At 31.6% G+C, this 27,230-nt stretch overlaps 3 protein-coding genes and 1 long non-coding RNA gene across 4 annotated transcripts; 2 read left to right on the forward strand and 2 right to left on the reverse strand.

Moving 5' to 3' along the window:
- Positions 1 to 7,875: 7,875 nt before the first annotated feature.
- On the forward strand, positions 7,876 to 9,380 carry LOC111876516 (uncharacterized). The gene is made up of 2 exons (XR_002845033.2): positions 7,876 to 9,023; positions 9,132 to 9,380. It is a non-coding gene; the product is annotated as an uncharacterized LOC111876516 (long non-coding RNA).
- Positions 9,381 to 17,294: 7,914 nt separating this feature from the next.
- Positions 17,295 to 20,046, forward strand: LOC111876515 (protein farnesyltransferase/geranylgeranyltransferase type-1 subunit alpha). Its single transcript, XM_023873053.3, has 5 exons — positions 17,295 to 17,638; positions 17,944 to 18,053; positions 18,157 to 18,277; positions 18,347 to 18,442; positions 19,371 to 20,046. Exons 1-5 carry the CDS (start codon positions 17,408 to 17,410, stop codon positions 19,827 to 19,829), a joined length of 1,017 nt encoding a protein of 338 aa, XP_023728821.1. The 5' UTR covers positions 17,295 to 17,407; the 3' UTR covers positions 19,830 to 20,046.
- A 1,582-nt stretch (positions 20,047 to 21,628) lies between these two features.
- On the reverse strand, positions 21,629 to 22,951 carry LOC111876548 (protein GRAVITROPIC IN THE LIGHT 1). Its single transcript, XM_023873107.1, has one exon. The coding sequence runs from the start codon at positions 22,949 to 22,951 to the stop codon at positions 21,629 to 21,631; it is 1,323 nt and encodes a 440-aa protein (XP_023728875.1).
- A 2,007-nt stretch (positions 22,952 to 24,958) lies between these two features.
- On the reverse strand, positions 24,959 to 25,414 carry LOC111876547 (uncharacterized). Its single transcript, XM_023873106.1, has one exon. It carries the CDS (start codon positions 25,412 to 25,414, stop codon positions 24,959 to 24,961), a length of 456 nt encoding a protein of 151 aa, XP_023728874.1.
- Between the last annotated feature and the right edge of the window lie 1,816 nt (positions 25,415 to 27,230).

Below are 27,230 nucleotides of genomic sequence, written 5' to 3' on the forward strand. Positions count from 1 at the left end.
TCATCAAGATATCATGCATGTAGAAGAAGCTTGCAATTGTTTCTAATATCATGCAAGAGCAACTACAACACAAGGACAAAGAGAAGTGGTTCCAAGGGGTCTCCTTGTTAAACTCCAGTACTAAACCAAATATGTGTGTCTCATAGATACAATCTTGTTGCTTGACTATATAGGAATTCTACCCACAAGGATATAGCACCTCAATCTGACATCATGAAGTAATGCGGATCTGTCAACAAGGTTTAAGGCATTGGAGAAGTCAACAGTAAGCATGGAAAGAGACCCGTCATGGACATAGATGGATTTAAAGAATATTGAATTTATCTGCTCCTTTAGTGTTTTAGATTCTTAAGTTTTATTAATTTCGAAGTATTGAATGCTTTAATATTGATGACACTTATATTTCAAGCCTTTTTTTTTAGGGTAAATTACACCAATAGTCCCTTGTGCACACGCCGTGTTTAGTCCCTATTTTCAAAAATTAACTCGGACCGTCCCTTTTTTGGTTAAAAGTTACACGTTTCATCCCTCATCAGTTTAAATCTATGTGTTTCATCCCTTACAAGACTTGAAAAGACTATATTTCCCTTGTTTATTTTCTTTTTGATTGTTGAATTTTTTTAATTATATTATATAAAAAATAATATGGGCCTTCACCTTACACACCTTACCCCCGTTTAGCTAAATACCCTAAATCTCCCCTCCGTTTCTATATGTTTGTCTGAAAATCTCACCTCCCCGATAAAGCCAAAATCCGGCCACCGGAGGTAATCATCATCCTCTTCAGACCACTGGGATCCTCCCCTTTACACCAACGATTTCATCCCCTGTAAGTAATCATCGCCATCTCCTCCAATCCCCCACCGTCGCCTCCAAGCCACCGCCACCTCCTCACATGTGCGCTGCCACTGTGGAGATCGATTATGGAGCTCGACGGACCACAACCATCCTCTCTGTCTCTCATCCTTCTCTAATCTGAATACTCTATCTTCAAGCCTTCACCTTCATCGTCTCAGATCACCACCACCTAGGGTTTCATTTCAGATCGCGATAGTCGCCTAGGGTTTGTCTCGGATCGCTCAACCTTCTTGAGCATCAAACATGATAAAATATGTGGATCTTCAGCGACTTCTTCCCTATAAGCTCCTCTTCTTGTACCTTTCATTCATGTTTGTGAAGAAGAGATCTGTTGTTGGTGATCTACAGTGGTTATGGCGAGATATGGTGGTGATGGCATTGACCGATAATGTTGTTAGTATCGCCGGTGGTGTTGTTAATTTGCCTAATTTCCATCTTAATTGTCATAATCATTTAATTAATGTCCAACACATGTAAATTGGTCATATAACCGGTTTTTTATGTATTTATATCCTTCGATCCACATAAATTCGTGTAATTTACTATTTGCAGGAGAAAGGAGGAGAACGGGTGGTTTCCGATGGTTCTGGTGGTGCTGGTTTCCCGGAAAGGTAAAAGGAAAAGGGAAAGAGAAGGGGAGGGGTGGGGTGGGGACATCTGATTTTTTTTATTTTTTTTATAATCTAAAACTGATAAAGTAATAAAAGAAAATGAAAAAAGAAATTATTAAGGGTAAAATAGTCATTTTATGTCAACAGGGACTAAGCGTGCAAGATAAAACAAATTCAGGGATGGTCTGAGTTAATTTTTGAAAATAGAGACTAAACACGCTTTTTGACATATGCACGAGGGACTACCGGTGTAATTTACCCTTTTTTTAATGACTTTCGCAATGTAATTAAATATGGTTGTAAATTTTATTCGATGACAAAATTTTCACTCTTTTTTGATTGGATGTTCATGCTGTCACGTGTGTAAACAAGCATCTAACACAAAGTAATCTGTCGGAAAACTTACATTAATTTATGAAAGTCACTTTCATGTGCTCTAAGTAGTTTGATGTTAATGCTGTTTTATTGTTAAAGTAAGAAAGTTGTAGCCGATAACTAACATTAATATGAATTAAATTATACATTTTGTATTATTGTGTGATGGGTGGGCTATATATTTCAGTTGAGTACAGCAAAAAATAATAGAAGCAATTAATATTTGAAATTATTAAGCTTATTCTAATTTGAAGAAATTTGATTATATTTTCAAAAATCTTAAACGAATAGTACTTTTGAGCATTTTTGTCCGGCACTACAATATTCTAAAAGCCAAGATCAAGTTTAGTAATACAAAGAGTCGGGTTTCTAACTGTAATACTAAATTATATATATATATATATATATATATATATATATATATATATATATATATATATATATATATATATATATATATATATATATATATATATATATATATATATATATATATATAGGGTTATGATTAAATGTGAAACTCAAGTATAGTGTGATTGTATAACTTAATGTGGGCCGTTATATTAAAAAAATCTGATGACTATGAATTAAGGGCAAATTAATTAAATTTTTAGATACTCTTTAAAAAATTGAGTGATAAAATCGTGCACAATGGTAGTTATGTCATTCTGTAGAAATTTAAATTAGGAATGGTCGATTAATATGGGTACGCTTCTATTTTTTTATATTCATTATCTATCACTCCAAATATTTAGGAAGGTGTGGTGATGATTTGATCATGTGAAGAAACGATTAGCAAGTCAAGAATAATGAAATCAGTATATATCGAAGAATCGACCACAACATTCATTTTTCATATTCTTGATGTATGGAACCATATAAATAATGTAATTAATTATTGCTTTCATTATTTCTGATTGAATCGTGTATTTATATACTAAGTTTGAAGAGATTAAATTGTTTTTCACGTTAATTCTTATTGAACCGATTAAGGTTGTCGTTATTCATATATTTTATTAGAATCATGTATTATTGAAGAATAGAACACCATTCTTGAAGAATTTGATTTTTTTTCTTTTTTGAAAATTATGTGATGTTTTGATAGCAACCCGTTCACATACATAATTGAATTAGTTTGTTTAATAACGAAAGTAGTATGCCCTTTATTGGTTTTTTGTTTGAGTTTATTTATTCATATGCTTTTTTTTTTGTTAAGAACAAGTTTTGAATAAAAAAATAAAGTGATTGCACAAAATATATTCTTCAAGAACACACATTGATAATTCGTTGTAAGTAGCTTTCGTTATGTTTTTTTTAATAATTATGGGAATTTCAAACTTATTTTATGATAAAAACTAAGAAATAATGAGAAGGCAGATCATGTATTCTTAAAGAATTCCAATATTTATATACATATTTTTCACAATAGATGAATGTTTTTATGTTTTTGTTAACAAGTTATGAAAAAGGAAAATCATTTATATAATACATATTATGTTAGAATGTTTTGTGTTTACTTTGATAAAAGAAATTTTCTTCATATTGCTTATGAATTATGCAGATATAACATTTATTGTTTGTTAAAAGTAAGAAAAATGAGAAGGACACATCTTATATTCTTAAAGAATGTAATTGCTATTTGAATCCACATATATAAACAAAATGAACATCTCTTATTAGTAAAATAAAGGAATTGTTTGTTTAATCTAGTTATTCTTATAGAATCTATACATTTGTTATATCTTTTTTTATCAAATCATAAGTTTGTTTATGTTAAGGTTTTTATCAACATATTTTTACACACTGTGGATTTTTGGTATATAGTTACAGAAAAATATTGTTTGTTTCTCACATATATTGCACATGATACATGCCAAAATGGAATACACACAAATAATATTCTTTAAGAATAAAGAAAATCGGGAAAAAAGAAAGCAAGAACGACCCCTCCTTTTCTATTTCTTAAGTTGTAGGTCTGAATAAAAAGACAAGAATAAGGAGAGCCAGATGTACAAAATGATGCGTAGTGTCGGGTTAAATTTGAAGATCGGAGTAGAAGGAGTAAAGAGAGGACGATTTTAATAAGTGTAAGTTGCATGTCAGAATAAAGAAAAAAGAAGAAGTAATCTCACAGAGAGTCAGAGGTAGATGTAGAAGACGATGAATAGTAGTTGGGTAAAATTACTAAAGAGCAGAGGTAAAAGGCAATAAAGAGAGGAATATTAAACTGCTACGTGATCTCGTAAATTTCCATAAATATAGGAACGTAATATTTTGTTAGTAAATTAATATTATACAATTTTCCTAATTTGCCCCTAGATGGTGATTGGTCCAGAATTGGCTATACAGCCATACAATAACTAAGGTTCATATATGAACCTAACTCTCTCTCTCTCTCTCTCTCTCTCTCTCTCTCTCTATATATATATATATATATATATATATATATATATATATATATATATATATATATATATATACTAATGATGTGCCCGCGCAAAGTGGCGGGGGCGAATAGTTTTTTTTTGACAATTAATTCATTTGAAAAATGTTATATTCAATGAACACAAGACATATAAATGTTGTTATTGACAATTAGTTTAATTCGGTGGGTATTTTTTTCGCCATTAATCAGTGGACACATATTGTTGTACAAGGAACGACGACAAATAGTTTCTTTTGAAAACATGTCACCGTTTTACAATAAATTATATTATTTTTTTGTAGTGATATCGTATATAATTTACATATACTATGTTTGTTTAAACATTTGTTAGATTTAGGTAAAAAAACGATTTTTTTTCTCAAAATATCTGAAATGTTCATCAGATTTCATATTTGTTTTTGAAATTCCGGAATTTTGTTTTTCCAAAATCTGGAATGTTGGTCCAAAATCAGGATTTTTGGTCCATAATTACAGAATATCGGTCCGAAATGTTTTTTTTGTCAAAAAAAAGTTGAAGATTGGAGTAGAAGGAGTAAAGAGAGGACGATTTTAATAAGTGTAAGTTGCATGTCAGAATAAAAAAAAAAAAAAAAAGAAGTAATCTCACAGAGAGTCAGAGGTAGATGCAGAAGACGATGAATAGTAGTTGGGTAAAATTACTAAAGAGTAGAGGTAAAAGGCAATAAAGAGAGGAATATTACGTGATCTCGTAAATTTCCATAAATATAGGAACGTAATATTTTGTTAGTAAATTAATATTATACAATTTTCCTAATTTGCCCCTAGATGGTGATTGGTCCAGAATTGGCTATACAGCCATACAATAACTAAGGTTCATATACGAACCTAACTCTCTCTCTCTCTCTCTCTATATATATATATATATATATATATATATATATATATATATATATATATACACACTAATGATGTGCCCGCGCAAAGTGGCGGCGGCGAATAGTTTTTTTTTGACAATTAATTCATTTGAAAAATGTTATATTCAATGAACACAAGACATATAAATGTTGTTATTGACAATTAGTTTAATTCGGTGGGTATTTTTTTCGCCATTAATCAGTGGACACATATTGTTGTACAAGGAACGACGACAAATAGTTTCTTTTGAAAACATGTCACCGTTTTACAATAAATTATATTATTTTTTTGTAGTGATATCGTATATAATTTACATATACTATGTTTGTTTAAACATTTGTTAGATTTAGGTAAAAAAAACGATTTTTTTTCTCAAAATATCTGAAATGTTCATCAGATTTCATATTTGTTTTTGAAATTCCGGAATTTTGTTTTTCCAAAATCTGGAATGTTGGTCCAAAATCAGGATTTTTGGTCCATAATTACAGAATATCGGTCCGAAATGTTTTTTTTATCAAAAAAAAGTTGAAGATCGGAGTAGAAGGAGTAAAGAGAGGACGATTTTAATAAGTGTAAGTTGCATGTCAGAATAAAGAAAAAAGAAGAAGTAATCTCACAGAGAGTCAGAGGTAGATGTAGAAGACGATGAATAGTAGTTGGGTAAAATTACTAAAGAGTAGAGGTAAAAGGCAATAAAGAGAGGAATATTAAACTGCTACGTGATCTCGTAAATTTCCATAAATATAGGAACGTAATATTTTGTTAGTAAATTAATATTATACAATTTTCCTAATTTGCCCCTAGATGGTGATTGGTCCAGAATTGGCTATACAGCCATACAATAACTAAGGTTCATATACGAACCTAACTCTCTCTCTCTCTCTCTCTCTCTCTCTCTCTCTCTATATATATATATATATATATATATATATATATATATATATATATATATATATATATATATATATATATATATATATATATATATATACTAATGATGTGCCCGCGCAAAGTGGCGGCGGCGAATAGTTTTTTTTTTGACAATTAATTCATTTGAAAAATGTTATATTCAATTAACACAAGACATATAAATGTTGTTATTGACAATTAGTTTAATTCGGTGGGTATTTTTTTCGTCATTAATCAGTGGACACATATTGTTGTACAAGGAACGACGACAAATAGTTTCTTTTGAAAACATGTCACCGTTTTACAATAAATTATATTATTTTTTTGTAGTGATATCGTATATAATTTACATATACTATGTTTGTTTAAACATTTGTTAGATTTAGGTAAAAAAAAAACGATTTTTTTTCTCAAAATATCTGAAATGTTCATCAGATTTCATATTTGTTTTTGAAATTCCGGAATTTTGTTTTTCCAAAATCTGGAATGTTGGTCCAAAATCAGGATTTTTGGTCCATAATTACAGAATATCGGTCCGAAATGTTTTTTTTTTGTCAAAAAAAAGTTGTATTTTTCTTGACCCATTTTGAATTAAGTGGTAATTTTTCTAAAAACAATTTTTTTATTTTTTTCTTAGAATCTATATTAAAGTGTGGTTAGCTTACTTAACTTCCCTTAGAAAAATATAACTAAAAAATTATGCAATGGTGCATTTGTTATTTAAAAAAAATGGTTATTTTGACTATTTCATTTGGCCCAAAAATTTTAAGCCAAAACATTAATAAACCATTAATTCCAAACAAAAATAGATGAAACACAATAACACATGTTACATGGAGATGACCGAGGATTTCTTTCCCTTGTGGGTTGAAATGTTCAATTTAGGATTAAGTGTCTTTTTCAATCATGTTTTATTAAAAATTAATTTTGTTTAACCTTGTTTTTTATACATTGCTATTTCTTTACTATTTCTTTCTGAATAAAAAATCATTTTTATTAAGAGCAATAAAATATAAAAAATGCAACCAAACATTTTTTAGTTCATAACCCCTCAGACTAACTCGAGAAGTAGCTTCTACCACACATATAATATTAAAATGGCACAATAGACATTCATTCACTTTGACCAGCTTCTGCCCTTGTTCACAATTTGAAAAATTAATCTTATACCATGGTTTCAAACAGCCATTTATATAATACTTTACAAGGGTTAATAAGATAAGAGAAAGAAAAGAAGACATGAAAGATATGGTATGACAGTCACACTTGTACTTTTTGTTGTTTCCAATCGAATCCCTAATAATAAAACCTAAATATCACTGTGTTTAACACGCACACAGAGAGAGAGAGAGAGAGAGAGAGAGAGAGAGAGAGAGAGAGAGAGAGAGAGAGAGAGAGAGAGAGAGAGAGAGAGAGAGAGAGAGAGAGAGAGAGAAAGAGAGATGATAGTGTCAGAAAGAAAGATAAGATGTTCAAAACATGCTCAAAATCACTAAATCAAAACCTGTCATGCCTCAAAGCAAGCTTCAAAACCTATAATAACTAAACTAAAATAAGAATCAAAAGATGTTGAAAAAAAATTATAAAGTGATGTATGGATTAAACAATAAAGGTTCAGGAGATAAATAAAAATGATTTACTAAAAATCAGTGTTGCAAATATCGGCCTAGGCAGCCGATTAATCGGCGCCTAGGCGTTTGGCTGTCCTCGACTGTCGATATTTATAGCTAATCGGGCTATATAATCGGAGGTGGTCAAAGTCGGTCAAAGACGGGTCTTGGCGGGTCTAGGCACCCAAATCGGTCAACAAAAGTCAACGCAATTTTAAAAAAATTAAGGGCAAAATTGTAAAAAATGTAACAAATGCTTCTAGGGTTGCTTCCATTTTCTCATTCGATGCTGTCAAAATAAAATCGACATTCTCTCTGTCTCTCTGAACCACGAACGAGAATGAACAAAGGGAAATTAATCGCATCTTCTTCTTTCGTTCACCTTCAACAATCTCACGCCGTCGTTTTTAGCTCTGGCCCCCGGTTCGTCATCTCCTTCAAGCAACGATGTCGCAGTCTCCTTCCAAGCTCCAGTTCACGACTTCAGCTTATCGGTTCCAAAATCAACTCTTGAAGTTTATCGATTCCAAAATCAACTCTTCTTCCGACTTCAACTCCTCTTGTCAACACTAATTGAGTTATCCAGGTTCGTTTTTACTTCTAACTCTTCTTCCGACTTCTCACTTATCGGTAGCATGTTTGTTGACCATGGGTTAAGTCCCAATGGTGAAATCGATTGAGATTAGGAAAATAGAATAGCGATTACATAAAAGCTCGTAATCTCTTATGAAAATGTTGTGCATGTGATAGCGAATCAAGGTGCACACCAGCTGTTTGATGTTTTGTCACAGTGAAATTTGATTCACATTTGTTGGAGGTTGCAGCGTTCAAGATTGTGTTTTCTATAGTTTGTTCTTTCTTCTGTTCTTTTATCACATCCTTTCAAAGATTTGAGTGGTAAAATTCCTTCTGAAATTTAGGATATGGAGAAATTAGAAGTGATTGATCTTGAAGGTAATTCAATTCACGACAATTACAAGTAACAGGTAGGGTAACCCTTCATGAAATCGTTAGCTAACCTTTCATGAACTCGTTTGTTCTTTCTTCTGTTGGTTTCTAAAATCGTTGTTACATTGCTTTCTAAAACTGTTTGTTCTTTCTTCATCTTTTTCTAGTTCGAGGTTTGGATTTGTGCTCGGTTGTAACAGGTAGGGTAGAAGTGGTGGTGATGTTTGGTTGGAATGAAAACGAAAAATAAGCGACTTCGACATTTGCCCACCAAGTGTTCGATCAATTGCTTGAGTGAATGTTGATAATGTTGATAAGGTGCAACAACCCGTTCGATCAATTACAGGGACAACTTGTTGGATTTGTTGTTGATGAAGCACATTGTGTAAGGTCTAACAATGTCCGATTCTACTTACTCTTATGATTTTACACTATGATATATAAACATACATACTCATTATTGTTTATTCAACAATTGGGGACATGATTTTCATCCAGATTACAAAGTGTCGGGGTGTCTAAAGCAGAATTTTCCAAATGTTCCTATGATGGCATTAACTGCTACTAAAACAGCTTGGAAAGTTAGCATGAGATCGATTCAAAAACTCATTAAAAGTTGGTTATTAAGATGTATTAAGTGATTGAGAAAAGCAATGTAATAGTTAGTTATTTAGATGTGATGTATTAAAAATCAAAGGGTTTTTTTTTGTAATCATATTTTCATGTTATAATGTTCTATTTATGTTATATTTAGTGTTATATTCTTAGGATTAATGTTATATTTATTAAAATTTTAATAATTTTTTAATAATTAATGGTCCCCGATTAATCCCCACCTAGCCGATTAATCTCTTGACCCCAGTCCACCGCCGAGCCTACGTCGAGCGTTTTCTGCAACCTTGCTAAAAATACAAACAAATTAGTGCAACTTTTTTCGATAGAAACATTTTATCTACATTGCAGCCCAGGATGAAATGTATAGGAATAATGAAAGATGAAACAATGTTTATTCATGAGCCCTAATCATATTAACAATAATAATATTATCAAACTATTAGAAAAAAAAATCAAATTAACATGTTTAGCGTTTCAATAAAAATGTATAAGATTAGAACATATAAATTTACAAGCAATTATACTCAAGCGGCTTCTGAGTTATGATTAGCAAAAAGGCTACCTTATGGGTCACCATCCCTTCAGATATGACATCCTTCAGTTAGTTACTTTATCTTCTGAAATCAAATCAACATTGCATATTTTTTTGTCAAATTTCTGAATTCTTAGTCAAACGAATTCTAAAGTACATTTTTTTAGGGTGTAATCATTTGACTACTATCAGTTAAGTCTTTCTACAAAATATTAAGAACATCCTAAAGTTCTATATGTTAAATTAAAAAAAAAAAAAAAAAAGACATCATAGATTAAACTTATGATTAAAGAAATGAAATATAGAAGTTAATTGTTGCTTTTAAAAAAAGGATAAACAGTTGTGCAGAAACTTACACCATCTAACTTTGTTTTACTTGTTTGAACCTGCAAATGAAACAAATCAGAGAAACACAATACGAGTGTGTGAAAGTGAAGAAACAAATTGTGAACGGGAGGGGGGTGGAATTCGATGTGTGGTTGAGAATGTTGTGTATCCACATAAAACCATGACAAATCCTAGAAATCAAGTCCAGCCATCAAGAAATAAAAAAAAAAAACTTTTAATCACACCCAATAACAAAATTGTTCTAAATGTAATAGGATATGGAATTCGATGTGTAGTTGAGAGGACCGATTTGCAATTCATGTACAAGAAAAGAATAATGTGAGGCTTTCCATTAAAGTTATTATCGCTCGTGTGTACCGAATAGGACCGAGTAACACTACATTTTAATATTTCACTGGTTAAAGTCATAGATCTTAGATAATCCTTGAAAGTTAAGGATCATCTCAGGTAAGGAACATTGATACTGAAAATAAGTATATAACACATGGATTAAACATACCAAAGACTAGCAAAGATACAAAATTGATGGAGATATACGGGTAGGGTTTTGGAAGCAAAGGGAGATGTAGGAACTCGGTGGAGTGCTGGAGAATTTAAGAGTACGAATTCATGGAAGCAAACCCAAAATCATAGTTTTCTTCACAAATTAAGAAAAAAGTGGTGGTGGTGGTTCTAGACTGAGAAAAAGCAATATACATGGCCAGAATAGAGAGATGTTTACCGAAAGGAAGATCTAGCGCTGATGGAAGAGGTGCGGTGATTTTTACAGTCAGGAGAACAAAGGGACGCATTTGCGATAAGAAGGAACGAAGGGTTGGAAACATGTCGAGATTTAAGAATGTACGACTTCAAATTTTGAAAAATGAACGTGAGATTCAAAAGATACTAGGCGAATGCCTACATGTTGAGTGGGATATAAAACATATTTTATATTAAAAATTACCAAATCATTGTTATTAACAATTAAATAATAATTTCATAAAAAATATAAAAAATGATTTTTAGTATTGTTATTATGTTGAACTATATTATAAAAGATAAGGTTGGAACTTGAAGTTGTTTTGCATATACAAAGTTATATGATTAAAATAGAAAAAAATTAATTTTTAAAAATGAATAAATCGTTATTGTTATCTATTAAATAATAATTTCATATGAAATTAAAACATTTATATTAAATATTATCATTATGTAGAAAATACAATAATAGAGACATCTTTTTATCTATCTTAAATTTTATCATTGTGTACAAAATATGATAATAGAGACAACTTTTTATCTTAAATACTAAAAAAATATTTTGTATCATAAGTATTACCATAATTATGTATAACATATGATAATAGTGACGTCTTTTATAAAGTTAAAACTATAAATTGTATTACATACATGGTTGTAAAACTTGGATAACACAACTAAATACCCGACATGTTACTTAAACTCGACCTCCAATGGAAGTGAGTTTGTCTAACTCAGTCAGAAGACATTCGGATCCTTATTAAACTCAATCCAAATCTAAAAGATACGGTCCAAAATCATTTTCGAAATCCTGAAATTTAATTGGTCACTTGTCGACAAAGACAATCTCACCAAAGAATACACTCAACGTCCTACAAAATTAGATGCAAGGAAGATCTCATAGCTTAGTCCCTTTGAAATATTTCACAACCTTTCCTATTTATAGAGGAGAATACATTCTCTTGTTTACTCTCACAATCAATGTTAGATGAAGACATTTTAATTAAAATCATTTTTTTATTTGCCAATAATTTCATTTTTTTAAATAAAATATTAAATAATAAAAATAAAACGTTATCCAGAAAATGTATTGTTCAATAGTTCCATTTTTCAGTAATCTCGTAAGTTGCTATAAAAAATAAAGTTTTTATTGAATAACTTTTTGCTAAATCCTAAAATCATAAATTCAGTTAGTTACTTAATATAGAAAGTTTGTTTATATGTATTTTCATGATTCAAAATGTCATTATAAAATGAATTCATTTATAAAATATAATCGGGTATATATTTCGTGCTTTTGAATCAAAATGATTTTTCAAACAATTATAATTTTATGTTTAGGTAGATTTTTTTTATATTTATATAACATTATGTAACTTATAATATTATTATAAACAATTTGAATAATCATATGAGTTTCAAATGTATGTGGTGAAAGGAAAATGCTTCATTTATCGGTCCAAATTGATCAAACTAGGACCGATTCAGCTTAATATACCAAACTACATAACGTTTTTTTTTCTATTGAAACTCGGTTTGTATATATTTTGTGTTTTTGAATCAAATTTATTTTTCAAACAATTATAATTTTATGTTTAGGTAACTTATTTATAATATTATTAGAAACAATTTGAAAACCATGGGAGTTTCAAATGTATGTGCTGAAAGGAAAATGTTTTCTTTATCGGTCCAAATTGATCAAACTCATACCGATTCAACTCAATATACCAAACTACATAACGATTTTTCAATTGAAACTTTGTTTGAACCTAAAAAAATCTTCTTCAAAACCATTTTCGGGATTCTAAAACTTAAATGGACAGTTGCCAATAAAGACAATCTCATCAAAGAATACCCTCAACATCCTAAAAAAGTAGGCATAAGGAAGTTCTCATAGTTTGGTCCCTTTGAAACATTTCACAACCTTTCCTATTTATAGAAAAGGAAACTTTCTCTTGTTTACTCTCACCATCGATGTGGGATGAAGAGATTGTAATAAAACACGCTTTCTTGTTAATAAAACATTATTCAACTTATTTAGTAAAACACACTTTCTCTTGTTTACCCTTTCGTTATTGTTTAATAGTTCCATTTTTCTATAATCTCATAAGTTGCTATCCAAAAAAGTAAGTTTTATTGAATAACTTTTTGTTCAATTCTAAAATCATAAATTTAGTTATGTACTTAATATAGAAAGTTTGTTTATATGTATTTTCAAGATTCAAAAGTTCATTATAAAAAGAATTCATTTATAAAATATAATCTGCGTATATATTTCGTGTTTTTGATCAAATCGAATTTTCAAACAATTATAATTTTATGTTTAGGTAGATGTTTTTATATATATATATCACATTATGTAACTTTTTTAAAATATCATTTGAAACAATTTGAAAAATCATGGGAGTTTCAAATGTATGTAGTGAAAGGAAAATGCTTCTTTTATGATCCAAATAGACCAAACTCGGACCAAATCAACTAAATATATCAAACTACATATTGTTTTTTTCTAGTGAAACCCGGTTTGTATATATTTCGTGCTTTTGAATCAAAGTGATTTTTCAAACAGTTATAATTTTAGGTTTAGGTAGATATTTTTTTTATATTTATATAAAATTATGTAACTTATTTATAATATTATTAGAAATAATTTGAAAAATCATGGGAGTTTCAAATGTTTGTAGTGAAAGGAAATTGATTCCTTTATCGGTCCAAATTGATCGAGCTCCGGTTCAACTCAATATACCCAACTACATAATTTTTTTCTAATTGAAACACGGTTTAAACCTGAAAAAATTTGGTTTAAAACCATTTTTGGAATTCTAAAAGTTAACTAGACACTTGCCAATATAGACAATCTCACCAAATAATACCTTCAGAATCCTACAAAGGTAGGCATGAGGAAGTTCTCATGGTTTGGTCCCTTTGAAACATTTCACAACCTTTCCTATTTATATAAGAGGAAACATTCTCTTGTTTACTCTCACAATCGATGTGGGATGAAGACATTGTAATACAACACCCTTTCTTGTTTATAGAACATTATTTAACTTATTTATAATATTATGGTAAAGAAATTGAAAAGTCATGAGAGTTTCAAATGAATGTGGTGAAACGAAGTTAAAAAAATGAGGGATCAAATACATGAGATTCAAGAAAAAATGCTAGCTTTATAAGTATGTATGATGATATGCCGAGTCAAAAGGAGAAAAAGATTAACCATACGTTAGATCAACTTGATTTCAAACGATTAGTTCGATTAGGTTAAAAATTAAATACTGTATTATTTTATTGTTGGTTAGTTGTACTATTAGCTTAATGGTTTGGACGTATTAAAAAATAATATTATTATATTCAATCTATTTATAGAAACAGTAAGATTTCTTTTATAAGATAGTATATATATATATATATATATATATATATATATATATATATATATATATATAGAGAGAGAGAGAGAGAGAGAGAGAGAGAGAAAGAGAGAGCGCTAGGTTCAAATGCGGATTGACATCTATTATGTGGACGTGTGGATAATGCTATTATGTGAGAATTACAAAGAAAATATGTTGTTTGATAATATGAATACGTTCAAACTTATATAATTATTTTAATTATTAAGCATTTTCACTAATTAAATCGTCTATAAGGTTATTATACACTTTTTTTAATTATTCTCATTCTGTCAGAATGTTATCAGGATGTTTATTGAGTCGTATTCTGTAAGAATTAAAATAAATAAAAAACGATGAATGAGAACAAAAATGAATTAGAATTTGTGAAAATCCATTAAAATAACAATAATTTTGTGAGATTGAATGTATTCACATTACTAAACAACATATTCTCTTAGTAATTTTCATAAAAAAAACATTATCCACACGCCCACACAATAGTTGTTCATCCACATTATAACCTAGCCCTATATATATATATATATATATATATATATATATATATATATATATATATATATATATATATATATATATATATATATATATATTGTAGAATTCTATAGAAAATACATAAAACATATACTAACCCTAGAAAAAAAGGGATCCAATCAAAACATAACATATGCGAACTTCAATAAACATGTTTCTTAAAGGGCAATTATGTAAAATATTTGATGCTATCAGTTAATTTTTTCAGTTTGAATTTGAAATTGATAATAGAATCAAGCATGATCGGATTTGAGGAGATCAATTATTTTCCTAGGTTTGAATTCCAAATTTACAATAGATTGAAACACGATCAAATTCCAAATTTTTTAATTTGCCTTAACGACTTTGCAATTCAAATCGTTGTATGCATTGCTTCGTTGTTTGTTGTGTTATCGATATATAATTGCAATTTCTTGGGACATATTGGACGATGTCAAATTCTATATGTATGATAAAGTGGTCGAATTTTATGTCTGTACGTGATTGGTCTCTGTTTCTTGGCCGAAATTATGTTGCATGGGTGATACGTGATTGGTCTCTGTTTCTTGGCCGAAATTATGTTGCTTGGGTGATGGCATTTACGAAAATGTTGAGTGTGATTGGTTTGGTTACAATTTGATGTTTTGGTGCTTTACTGCTTTCATTTCTTGATTTTGATTTCATGTGATGTGGTTCGTGTTATGAATTTTCTAATGTGTGATTTGGATCCAAGGATTGTACTGATCTTAAGTCAGAAAGTTATCTTTAGAGTCTCTTCAGATATTCTTTCTCTTTTTTATTTTTATTTTTAATTTGGTAATTGATTTAAATCTAGTGGTCGATAGAAACTTACAAAAGAATTAGTATATGAGTGGATCATGAGTACATGTCGTGATATGTTGGGTTTCTCAAGATTATCAGTTGCACAATTTTTCATGAACTTTTTTCTTCCGCAAATAAGACAATTTTAGGATAAACATGTGATTCGACAATTGATTTGTATTTGCATTGGATAATAATCCTCATGAGTTTGCTAATGGAAATGCTTGTATTTTGATGTTTATTTAGTCGGAGAAGTTGTGTTTAATAATTGATTCTTTAATGCAACCTCTTAACTATGAAGTTTTGTATTCTTTTTACCAATAGTCCCTTATTAGAATAAAGTTTTGGTTTCTGTTTTGTAAGTTATGTTTTAAGAGTAAGAATTGGCCTTATTTCGTGTTGTGCATTTCAAGAAGAGTAAATATTCAAATCGGTGAGTCATAAGAATGATGGAATAGTTGGTTGTTTTTTAACTTAAGTGTGCAAGAAGTGGAAGGTGTTTGGTTCGGAAAATGATCTTTGGTGTAACTTATTTAAAGAAAGATGGGGAATAGACCGAGCCATATTTTATGCACCCGTTGATGATTCAAAATCATTGAAAGATGTATATGCAATTCAAGACCAGTATGTTTGTTTTGGATTATAAGTAACCATTAATTTGTTATAAACAATAAGTAAGTATTCATTAAAAAGTGGTATAAATTGTTTGTAGGGGCCGAAGATCATAAGGGAAGAAGATGGTTGTTTCCTGATCCACCAAGGAGAAAATCAAAGATATTTGGGTTCAAGAAGTATACATGATGATGCTTCTGCTTCTACTTCAACTACCTCATATGCAAGTAGGTATATAAAAGATGAGTTTATGGGTAGACGTGAACGCCAGATGGGGATTCTTGACAGAATATTGTTCTTCATTTAAGACCCGGAAAAAATGGCCGTTTGTTGTAAATATTTCTCACTGTTTTTTCTTTGTTCATTACCATCACCGTGTAATATATATTTATGGTGTCTTATATCATGATGCTAATAAAGTCACACCCAACTTCTATGTGTTTTCATGAGATCAATTGTATGTAAAATTATAGATTTCTGTATATGAATATGATTGGAAATCGTTGTTAAATGTTAATTTGTTGTTGAAGCGGGTGTAGTTTTGGTTGCAATCTCAATCTATCAAATGTCGATTATTAATCAAGACCTCATTTTAAAATGCATATTGAAAGTAATTAAATAAGAATCATACTGTATTTATTATAGCTCAAACTTAAATCACACTAAAAACACAAGTTGTTTGACAAAAGTACAGTCTCAACATAATTCAATACCTGAGAATCGGGGTGTTACAATCCGTCCATGGTGGTGATTTGTTGTTAGCGAAGTTGGAAGAAAAAAATCTAGGTTTAGAGAAGAATAAGGCTAGCGTGTTTTAGTTTTTCTTTTCGACCTTTGATGTTAAGCTTAAAAGGGTTGTATAGAATGTAATTATATTTGTACCTCTTAATTTTCAAGAAACATATAATATGCTTTATATAATACTAGTAGTAAAGATAAAGATAAAAATATTTAATTTAATATTATAAATAGTTATTTTATAAAGATAAATTAATTTACATACTTCTATTAATTTATTTTACCAATGCAAACCTCCGGTGTATAAAGTAGACATATTCACTGTAAATTGACGGCTGAGGTAGGGAGGGGTAAAAAGGGGAGAAGTGAAGCTCAGAGAATAAAAGTAGAAATTCCAAGAGGTAGGGGGATCGCCGGATCGGAGCATCATCGTCGTCGACTGAATGGATTCAGATGAAGATGAGGGGATACCACTGAGACAAAGACCGGAATGGTCCGACATCACTCCGGTGCCGCAGGACGATGGTCCTAACCCCGTTGTTCCCATTGCGTACTCTGAAGAGTTCGCCGAGATTATGGATTACTTTCGAGCTGTATATCTCGCCGATGAGCGATCACATCGTGCTCTTCAGCTTACCTCCGAAGCCATTCACTTCAATGCTGGAAATTACACCGTAAGAATTAACAAACTCTTATTGATCTCAAACTAATTTTGATTATAATTTGTAGTTTTATTACTACTTCGTTTTTCAGTGATCGTATCTGTTTGGAGCTCAATCTCTAATTGAGCCTTCGAATAGAGGATAATTGGGGGTTTTGAGTAGTTTGATACATGGTTGTAACAAACAGAAAGAAACTTTTGATAGCATGATTAGAAGTTAGCAATACAAGAAGGAAATTGATGTGAACATAGTGGAAGCAAGAAACGCCAATTCAATCTACTATGAGAGCCAACATGTTTTTGTCTTTCACATCACAGGTGTGGCAATTCAGAAGAGTAGTACTCGAGACTCTCAATGCTGATTTGCATGATGAATTAGAATTCGTTGAGCATCTTGCTAGCAAGAACTCAAAAAACTACCAACTATGGTGAGACAGTATCCTCTTTCTTAGACAAATCACTTAGCATTCAGATTCTACCAAAATAGCTTGTAAATGATATGATTTGAAATATTCTTAAATCTTAATACAGGCACCATAGGAGGTGGGTTGCTGAGAAATTGGGGAGTGAAGCTGCTGGTAGAGAACTTGAGTTCACCAAGAACATATTCTTAAACGATACTAAAAATTATCATGCTTGGTCTCATAGACAGGTATGCAACTTAGTTATATTACAGTATGTATAAAGGCTTCAGATTTGATTTATTTATTTTCATATTCAGTGGGTCCTTCAAAATCTTGGAGGCTGGGAAGATGAACTTGCTTACTGTGATAAACTACTTGAAGATGATATTTTCAACAATTCTGCTTGGAATCAGGTATATAGATTATTAAGTTTCTTAACATGGGATCTTTATTCTGCTACATGTTTTCTGCTGAAATTATTAAAATAGATCATAATGTAATCAGTGGGGCCAAAATGTTCTTTGAGTTCTTGGGGTCTAGAAACTGTTTTCCATGAATATATATTTGTCATTTTCAAGAATTTTGTTTAAATCTACCATCCTAAATTCCTAATTCAACATCTTATTTTGTATTAATTACTTTTTTCTTCATACATAATCTCATTCATCATGCTTAGAGCCTGTGTCTTTTCCCATTAACTGCTGCAATGATGTATGACTGGAGTAAATGTTGTTTACACAAAGTCACACAGTCTGTTTTTTTAACAGAATGAACTGTCTGAATGTAAGTAAATGACTGTTTTACCCTTCTGTCTAAAAGTGATGTTGAATAACAGTTGATTGTTAACTCAAGAATAGTTATGAATTTAAATTGTATAACTGTTTTTTGGGCTGAATAAAAAGTACGAATGTGAATAAATTACTATTTTACCCTTTTGTTTTAAAAATTGTTACTGATCCTTACCCCATTCCTATGGTATTCTGGGTTTTTTTAGCTGTTTAAAAGTGATTGTGAATGACAAATGAACGTTTATTTACAACTGTTATATATTAAAGTTGTACATAAATGTTTTTGGGTGAGTAAATGACCATTCTACCCATTTGTTCAAAACTAATGTTGAATAACAAATGACTGTTTATTTATTCAATACGGTCATAAATTAAAACCGTAAATAGCCGTTTTTCATACATGATGAGCTGTCTGAATGTGAATAAATGACCATTTTGCCCTTCTATTTAAGAGTGATTCTGAATAAGAATAACCAAACGACTGTTTATTTGAGAGATGTTATACATTAAAGCTGTTTAATGGATATAAATCCATAACTTAATTCTTTTTCAGAGATACTTTGTTATAACAAGACACCCGGGATTAGGAGGCATAGAGGGAATAAGAGATTCCGAGGTTAATTACACCATAAAAGCCATTATCACAAAACCAGAGAACGAAAGCCCATGGAGATACCTTCGTGGCCTCTACAGAAACAACATGAAGGCATTTATAACAGATTCCAATGTCTCAACGGTTTGTCTCAAAGTGTTGACTTCCAAAGTCAACTGCGTGTTTGCTCTTAGCCTTTTCTTGGATCTCCTTGTCCATGGTTTTGAACCTACCCAAGACCTGAGAATTGCTCTGGAATCTCTAATTCCGGAGTCGAACAATTTTGATTCCGGTGTGGCAGCCGGGGTTTGTTCGGTTTTGGAAATGATGGATCCGATGAGAGTGAATTATTGGAGGTGGAGAAAGACTAGTCTTTCTTCTCATGTTGAAGAGGGAGTTAAAAACCTCAGTGTTCATTAAGCCAAACTTTTTATACTGGACATGACTGTATTTAACATGCGTTGGACTGGGACTGAGACGGAATTTACAGTACTTGCTCTTGATATCTTGTTTGTTTGTGTAAAAGATGTGAACGTCCTTCTCATCTGTAATGTCAGCTTTTATCACCATTTGAATGGTTTTAAGTTTATGGGGTAAACATTTTGTTGTTTGGTAATGTAAAGTATTTTAGTATTTAGAGTGGCCTAAATGATATGTCCTTATCTTTTAGAAACCAATTAGGGAAATAGACTTATTAAGGTAATTAACTTTTCGTATTTGTTCACATCTGAGTAACTGTTTTTTTTTATAACAGGAAATTAGGGTTTTAAAAGATTGATAGATTCACACATATTCACATAGATATTCAGAAAAGATGAGACCTTGGTTATTTTGTTGTTTCGATAACTTGTAAAACTATTTACTTTGCTGTGTTTGATAAACAGTCCCCCGTTATGTTTGATTTCTGGAAATTACAAGTTATCTTTATAACATACTAATTTCTGGTTGACAAAGAGAACAGTGGACAAAAGAAGAAAAGAGTAACCTTGTATTAGTAATCGTGACTCGTGAGTTTGAAAAAAAAAAAAAAAAAAAAAACTTATCCTTTAGCATCCTATTTTTTGTAAACTTTTATAATTAAATTTTGAAGATCTTGAAAATGGAGTGGAAAAAAAAAACATTTTTTTAACATTCTGTTTTTCTGGAAACTGCCATCTATAGCATTCTACTTTGTAAAAATGTTTCTTTTTTTAGATTTTCAACATGAAAAGGGGTAAAAACAGGAAGCATAAATAATATAAACAAAATAATTACATAATAATATTCTAATATTTTCGTAATGCACAGTGACTTTTTTATATTTTTGTCTATTTGGGACAATACCCAGATAATAGAAACAGATGAGAAAAAAATAGAAAAAAGAAGAAAGAAACAAATAGAATACCTGTTGTGTTGAACTTGTTTATTAGCCAGATGGAATAGAAACATAAAGAAGAAGAAGGAATGAGAGGAATGACGAAATTGTAAAGACTTTCTGATCGTATGCAGGTATATATTTATAGATTAATCAAATGCAAGTCGTCAAAAATCTTATAAATATTGGGAGATATTAGCTATTTCACGTTAAATAAGGATGTCATACCGGATCTTTAGATGGACAACTTTTTTGTTTTTGAATTAATTTATTTAAAGGATGATGTTATTAAAAAAAGTTTTGAAATTACCTTATTTACAGATGATGTTATTAAAAAAAAATTCCTCGAATGTTTTGAAATTACCTTATTTACAGATGATGTTTATTAAAAATTTAAATATCAATACCGGCTTTTATGGATTAAGAAATTTTGATGGATATATACAATTGGTCCAGTATCTTTCACCAACTGACTACCCATTTGTCATTAAATAATGGGCTAGGCTTTAATGCATTTTTTTTTCACTTCCTTTGAAGTTTGAATCATATCATTCATACATTCAGCTTCAGCATGCACATAACCTGTTTGATTAAATGCATATTCGCCTCTTCTTTTATTTCTTTAGTTGTCAATATGGTGTTGCCAATATCACTTTAAAGAAATCTTTCCACATTACCCACATAATAAAGATTTAAACTTTAATGCATGTTCTTCAATTTTAGAAGTTTAATATCAATATCACATTAACATTAAGCATACAATCACATTAACACCCTAATTTAACTCAAACATGCAACTTGTACTAATATTAAGAACAAAAGAAAAGGCTCTGAATTTATTACCAATATGCCACAGCCTGTCTTCCTAGCAAGTAATAGTATTGCTGAGTTCTGAAAGATAAACCCGAGACTTAATCAATCTATCCCCGATTCTAAACCCTGGCATGATCATCAGCTCAACTTTGTAATTCCCAAACTGCCCTTCTACAGACCCAATATCATCTTTCCACCCTTCAATACTTTCCATATAATCATCACAGAATTTGCTTCCTCGATTCACTATAAACATTTCACTTTCAGGCTCTGAAGCTGCGATACCTTTTAAAAGCCAAACCCACCTTGCCATTTTGACAAATAATTGGTAAAATGGTGTTATTGGGTGTCTTCCACTAGACACAAAGTTTCTTTGATCCAAATTTCCAAAAAAGGAAGCTTCTATCATTGGATGAACGATTAACATGTATTTTGTTCTACAGAATTCTGCAAAATTACCATTTGGGTCGTCTATAAGAACATCAACAGGGTCGTTAAACTTCAAGACATCATCAAGATTGTGGGATTTCAAAGAAAATCCATAAAACATTCTTCGTGAGATGTAAGCTTCAAATGCGTATTTCTTATGAGATCTTACAGTGTACAAGACCGAATCTTGGATTGAGTTTGCAGCTTCATCAAGATCCCATCCTGAAGCTTTCATCAAAGCGATTAATGGCTTTGCAAAATCGTGAATACCCTTTGAAACCTCTGTAACGATGTTATCAATAGAGGAGAAATTTAATCTATTTATGGCTTCCCTTTTTCTAAGGTTAATTTCTTCCATTATAACCTTGTTTTTTGCATCTAAATCACAAAGTTGTCCCTTCAGATAACTTATTTCAAGATCTTTCTTTTTAGCTTGAGACTTCAACCTTTCTAATGACTTCTCTTGAATCTTATTTTCAGCTTGTAGAACAGTCAAACAAGCTGAAAGGGAGTTTGATTTCTGGAACTGTTTCTCTTTAAATGAGCGCCTAACCTTACACAATCCATCCAGATTAGAGAAAACAAGTTCATCAGCAGCTTTAATTTTGTCTGGATCATAAGGAATATGAGCTTCTTGGAGCTGAACATATGCCAATTTTAGTTCAGACATTATATCAAACAGCTTCGAGATCTCTTCCTGACCAGACCAGCTGCTTTTACTACACACCTCAACCAGGTCAGGAAAAACTTTTGCATCATCGGAATCTGTCTTTCCGATTCCATCGACAAGTTCTTTTACAGCATTAGAGAATTCCTGGTGCTGAAAATGAGTAGGGTTTTCAGAGGAGAATACACCGATCGATCTAAACTTACAAACTTTCGCAAATTGGGAGACGATTTCCGATATGTTTGATGAAGGTTTTGTAGGTTTAGCCGCACTTTCCATACCTAACTAATATCTAAATACCCAAATCTTATACTTTTAAGAATCTACGAACATTCGCATTTCTTTTTCAAAAAGAAAAAAAAAACAGAATATTCATAAAGTGAGAGTGAAAGCTATCCTTTCGAGTTATAATCTCAAAAACAACATCATTAGGTTTCCTGTCAGCCTAATCATATCCTCATGCTACCACAATTTCTGAGTTCCAAAACCCTAATGCCACTGATTAAGGCGCGAAACACGATAAAGCCCGAGTAACATATATTTATACAGATTCTAAAGTGGTTAGCAATGAAAGACTCACCGGTGACAGCACAATGCAGAAATATAAGGAACCTTAATCCACCATCAATCCAAGAAAGATGTTCAGATTTTGAGTAAACTCGAAGACGAAAACTGCAAAATTTGCAGATTTCGGAGTCCGCTACTACTTGCTCAATGAACAAACAAATGGTGTGTGTGGATCAAGTAGGACGTTGGGAAATGTGTATAGTGGGTGGAGATGGATGCAGAGCTTTGGAGGAGGGAGCATCTGTGTACGGATGCAGGAGATGCCGCAGATTTTGAATTTTTGTGTTTTGTTTTTTATTATAGGATCGGAAGGGGTTTTGAAGTTCTTGATTTTACAAGGGGTAATCAAGAAAATAAACTGATTTTCTAGTTTGGATCCCTGTATTTTACATAGCTGCTCTTTTTGTCGAAATTTGTGGTTTGTTTTGAAACGGTTAATTGGTTGTATTTTGATAGTCATTTTAATCTTTATTATCCGTTGGATCATTAAACCAAAGTAATTTTGTAATCTTGTGGAACTAGACGTTAGAAAATGGTATGATGTCGAGCTAGTGAGCCTTTTAACATATCCATCAACCCACTAGTAAATCAAAATATGGATATTGTCAAGAATATACGAAACGATGGATGAGTTGATTTAAATTAAGAAGAAAATTATATAAAGAATATAGAAAGAAAAAATTATATAAAGAATATAGAAAGAAAAAATCGGTGGTTTTAATGTGGAAATATGTATGATAGTTAAAACCACATAGAGATTTTGATTTTCGTAGGTAAAACCTAGATTTTTGCAAATTTAGTTTGTGATCATTTTTTCGTAAATGTCATCTGTGAAAATTCTAATAACAGTGGTATTTCAAAGATTTTTACAAAAATCGTAGTTATTTTGGTACGAACGTTGGTTGTTGCTTAATTTTTGGAAAGTGAGTACCTTGATTAGCCTAATTTGTTTTTTCTTTTAAAAAAATTATAAATGTTTAATTAAATTATTTTATTATTTTTTTTCAAAATAATTAGAAGTATTAAGAGTACTAGGTGTGGGCAACATGTTATTACATGTTATCACACCCAAATTGTTCACCTCATCATCCTAGTCACAATTTGGTGTTATAACACCAACGATGGAAATGGGCAACACCAAATAACATGGGATAACACATACTATTTTCTATTTTTTATTTTTATTTTTTTGATATTTTTAATTTCTATTATTCTAATTTGTTTTATTTTTTTATTTACTTCATATATTTCTAATTCGTTTTATTTTTAATATATGTCATATATTTATAAAAAACATATAAATTAATAAAACATAATTTCATTAACTAGAAAATTAAAAATACCATACAAACTTAAAAAAACATTACAAACCAAAAAAAAACACACGATAGTTATAATAATTTAAAAAAAACACCGACAAACTATTCTTCGCCCAAATATTTTTTTCTCTATCTGTGTCTTCATCCTCCGTATCACTTCAGCTCGTCTCGGTGGTAAATTTTGTTCGTTTGTCGTAAGAAATTGTCAAATCCTTCGATATGCGGTCTTATTGGGCTTCTTGACGAAGGAAATCCAAATGCTCCCGTTGCAATTCATATCTTTTATTTGCGATTTCCGTGTGGGCGTCGAATTTTTTTTTCATTTCCTCGTGCTCTCGAAGCCGACTTTCATTCTTCTTCGCATGTCGTTGAGCGTGTTTCGCTTTGTCGCGCCCATGGGTCATCGTTGCGGAGAGATTTCCTCGATGTTGTCAAACTCGTCCGGGATCTCATCGGTGTCCGCGTTGAAGTCGATGTTCGTGTGTCCGTCGGAAACGTCAACCGAACCCGAACCACGAGACCTTTTGGATTGTTGTTTCGATGATATTGGCGTTTTCATCCATTTTGGATCTTTCCTCACTAACTCCCATACTTTTTCATACTCAAATACGTGCCCCATTTGCATGTGATATTCCTCCCTCGCGGCTCTAAACACATCGAAATCATTGGCACCACTTTGACGTTGCGAAGAAAGTTTGTTGTATATGGAATTGAATTTGGTGCACTTCCGGCTAATTTGAGTCCATTTGTCACTAAGCATATCATTATTGCGATACGTGTCACCCTTGTTCAAAATTGTGCGGAATTTGATAATTACGACATCCCAAAAAGCAACTCTCTTCATATCGTTCCCCATAGTTGGTTGTTTTCAAGTACCGCACCAAGTTGTCGCCAACACATGCTCTTCCTCCGGTGTCCACCATGTTGGAGGTGCTTCCGTTTCGTCCGTCCCGACAACGACCTCTTTCCCTTTCTTTTTTGGTCTCCCTTTTTTTCTTGATGCTCTCTGACTACCACCAACTTGCGTCTCGGCAACGGGTTCTTGCGTGGGTGTGGGTTGTGTGACTGTTTGGCGCATGGGACCGAATGTGGTAAAAAGGTTTTGTTGAATGTTTGCATTTTGTTGCATAAATGGCGAGGTAGGGAATTGTAGTGGGGGTGAGGCGGGATTGAAAAAATTGTCGGAATATGGAATTTGTGGTGAGTTTTGGGAGGTTAGAAGGTTCATGTATCCCTCATATCCCGCAAAACCTAATGGAGTGGATGTGTTTGTGTTCAGAGGAGGGGTATTCGGGTTTTGATCCATAGTGGTTTTCTTGTTTTGAATGAAGTAGAGATAGATATAGAGAAATAGATATAGATATAGAGAGATAGAGATAAATATAGAGAAATAGAAGTATAATTAAAATGAGGTATATGTAGTTATATAATTTAATTTTTTAAAGTAGTAAATATTTTTTTTACAAATCAACGGTAATATTACCGTTTTTCAATGGAAGTAAATTTACAACGGTCAAAAAAATCGCGTTACAACTCGTTACCATGGTTACGGCTTATGGCGTAACGCCCCATAACGGCTAGCTGAGGCGGTGTTCCGCGTTATGGCGCGTGCCACGTCAGATAACGCGTTCTCCGCGTTGCCCACACTGAAGCGTCTAAGGGTTGGTTAAAACATTTTTTTGGCATGGATGAAAGAAAAAAGAAGACCGCTTAAAGACGTTAATTTCACAAAAATCCATTAATTCATGAAATATGTCTTCTAACTTTTTTAGATGCAAAATCATTAATAACATTATATAAAATAACTAGTAAGTAGTAACAAAATAAATACACATTATGGCTAGGTTTTTTTTAAAAGATTCGTATATTAAAAAGGAAAGAAGCAACAAGGAGCTAGACCAACAATTAAATAAGGTTCAAAGGGTATCCAACCAATTAACCCAATTAAGGAAAGTATTCCTATTAGAATACAAAAGGAGCAAAAACTCTCTAATCGAATACAAAATGTCATTTTTATTTAAATGTTCGTTCGGAAAATGAAAATCGTTTATAAACCACCAAATATATCTGTAACGACCCAAAATTTCACGTCTAAAAATTTCGTTTATAAAACATTACATAGAAAACATTAACAATTAAAACATTGTTTAGTTGAACCACTTCACATCGAAAACCAAATTAAAAACCACAACATTTGATCAATCGAAATATCAGAGTATCAATCCCAGAATAAACTCGTAACTGCGGAAACAAGAGAGTGTGTGTGACATGCTGCTACCGCACCGGCTCCTTTCCCCTAGCTGAGGAGGTACTTGAAACCAAAACTGAAAACCGTAAGCACGAAGCTTAGTGAGTTCCCCCATAATACCTCATACCATGCAAGCATATAACAAACAACGTTCAGCTAGGAGTTACGGGCCTCGCCCACACTCGGGAAGATACGGGCCTTGCCCATACTTCGCTAGCCGGGAGATACGGGCCTCGCCCACACTTGTGAAGATACGGGCCCTGCCCACACTTCGCTAGCCGGGAGATACGGGTCTAGCCCACACTCTACTATCTGGGAGATACGGGCCTAGCCCACACTCCAACCTCGGAGAGATACGGGCCCTGCCCACACTCAACCGCTAACCCATAATATACAAGTATCACACAGACAACAAGTATAATCA

Source organism: Lactuca sativa, chromosome 9 (assembly GCF_002870075.4).
Source record: "Lactuca sativa cultivar Salinas chromosome 9, Lsat_Salinas_v11, whole genome shotgun sequence".
Lineage (NCBI taxonomy): Eukaryota > Viridiplantae > Streptophyta > Magnoliopsida > Asterales > Asteraceae > Lactuca > Lactuca sativa.

Coding starts and splice junctions, on each gene's coding strand:
- LOC111876515 (XM_023873053.3), top strand. CDS start 17,408: ATGGATTCAGATGAAGATGAGGGGATACCACTGAGACAAAGACCGGAA. Junction 18,278..18,346: donor ATGCTTGGTCTCATAGACAG/GTATGCAACTTA, acceptor TTTCATATTCAG/TGGGTCCTTCAAAATCTTGG. Junction 18,443..19,370: donor ACAATTCTGCTTGGAATCAG/GTATATAGATTA, acceptor ATTCTTTTTCAG/AGATACTTTGTTATAACAAG.
- LOC111876548 (XM_023873107.1), bottom strand. CDS start 22,951: ATGGAAAGTGCGGCTAAACCTACAAAACCTTCATCAAACATATCGGAA.
- LOC111876547 (XM_023873106.1), bottom strand. CDS start 25,414: ATGGGGAACGATATGAAGAGAGTTGCTTTTTGGGATGTCGTAATTATC.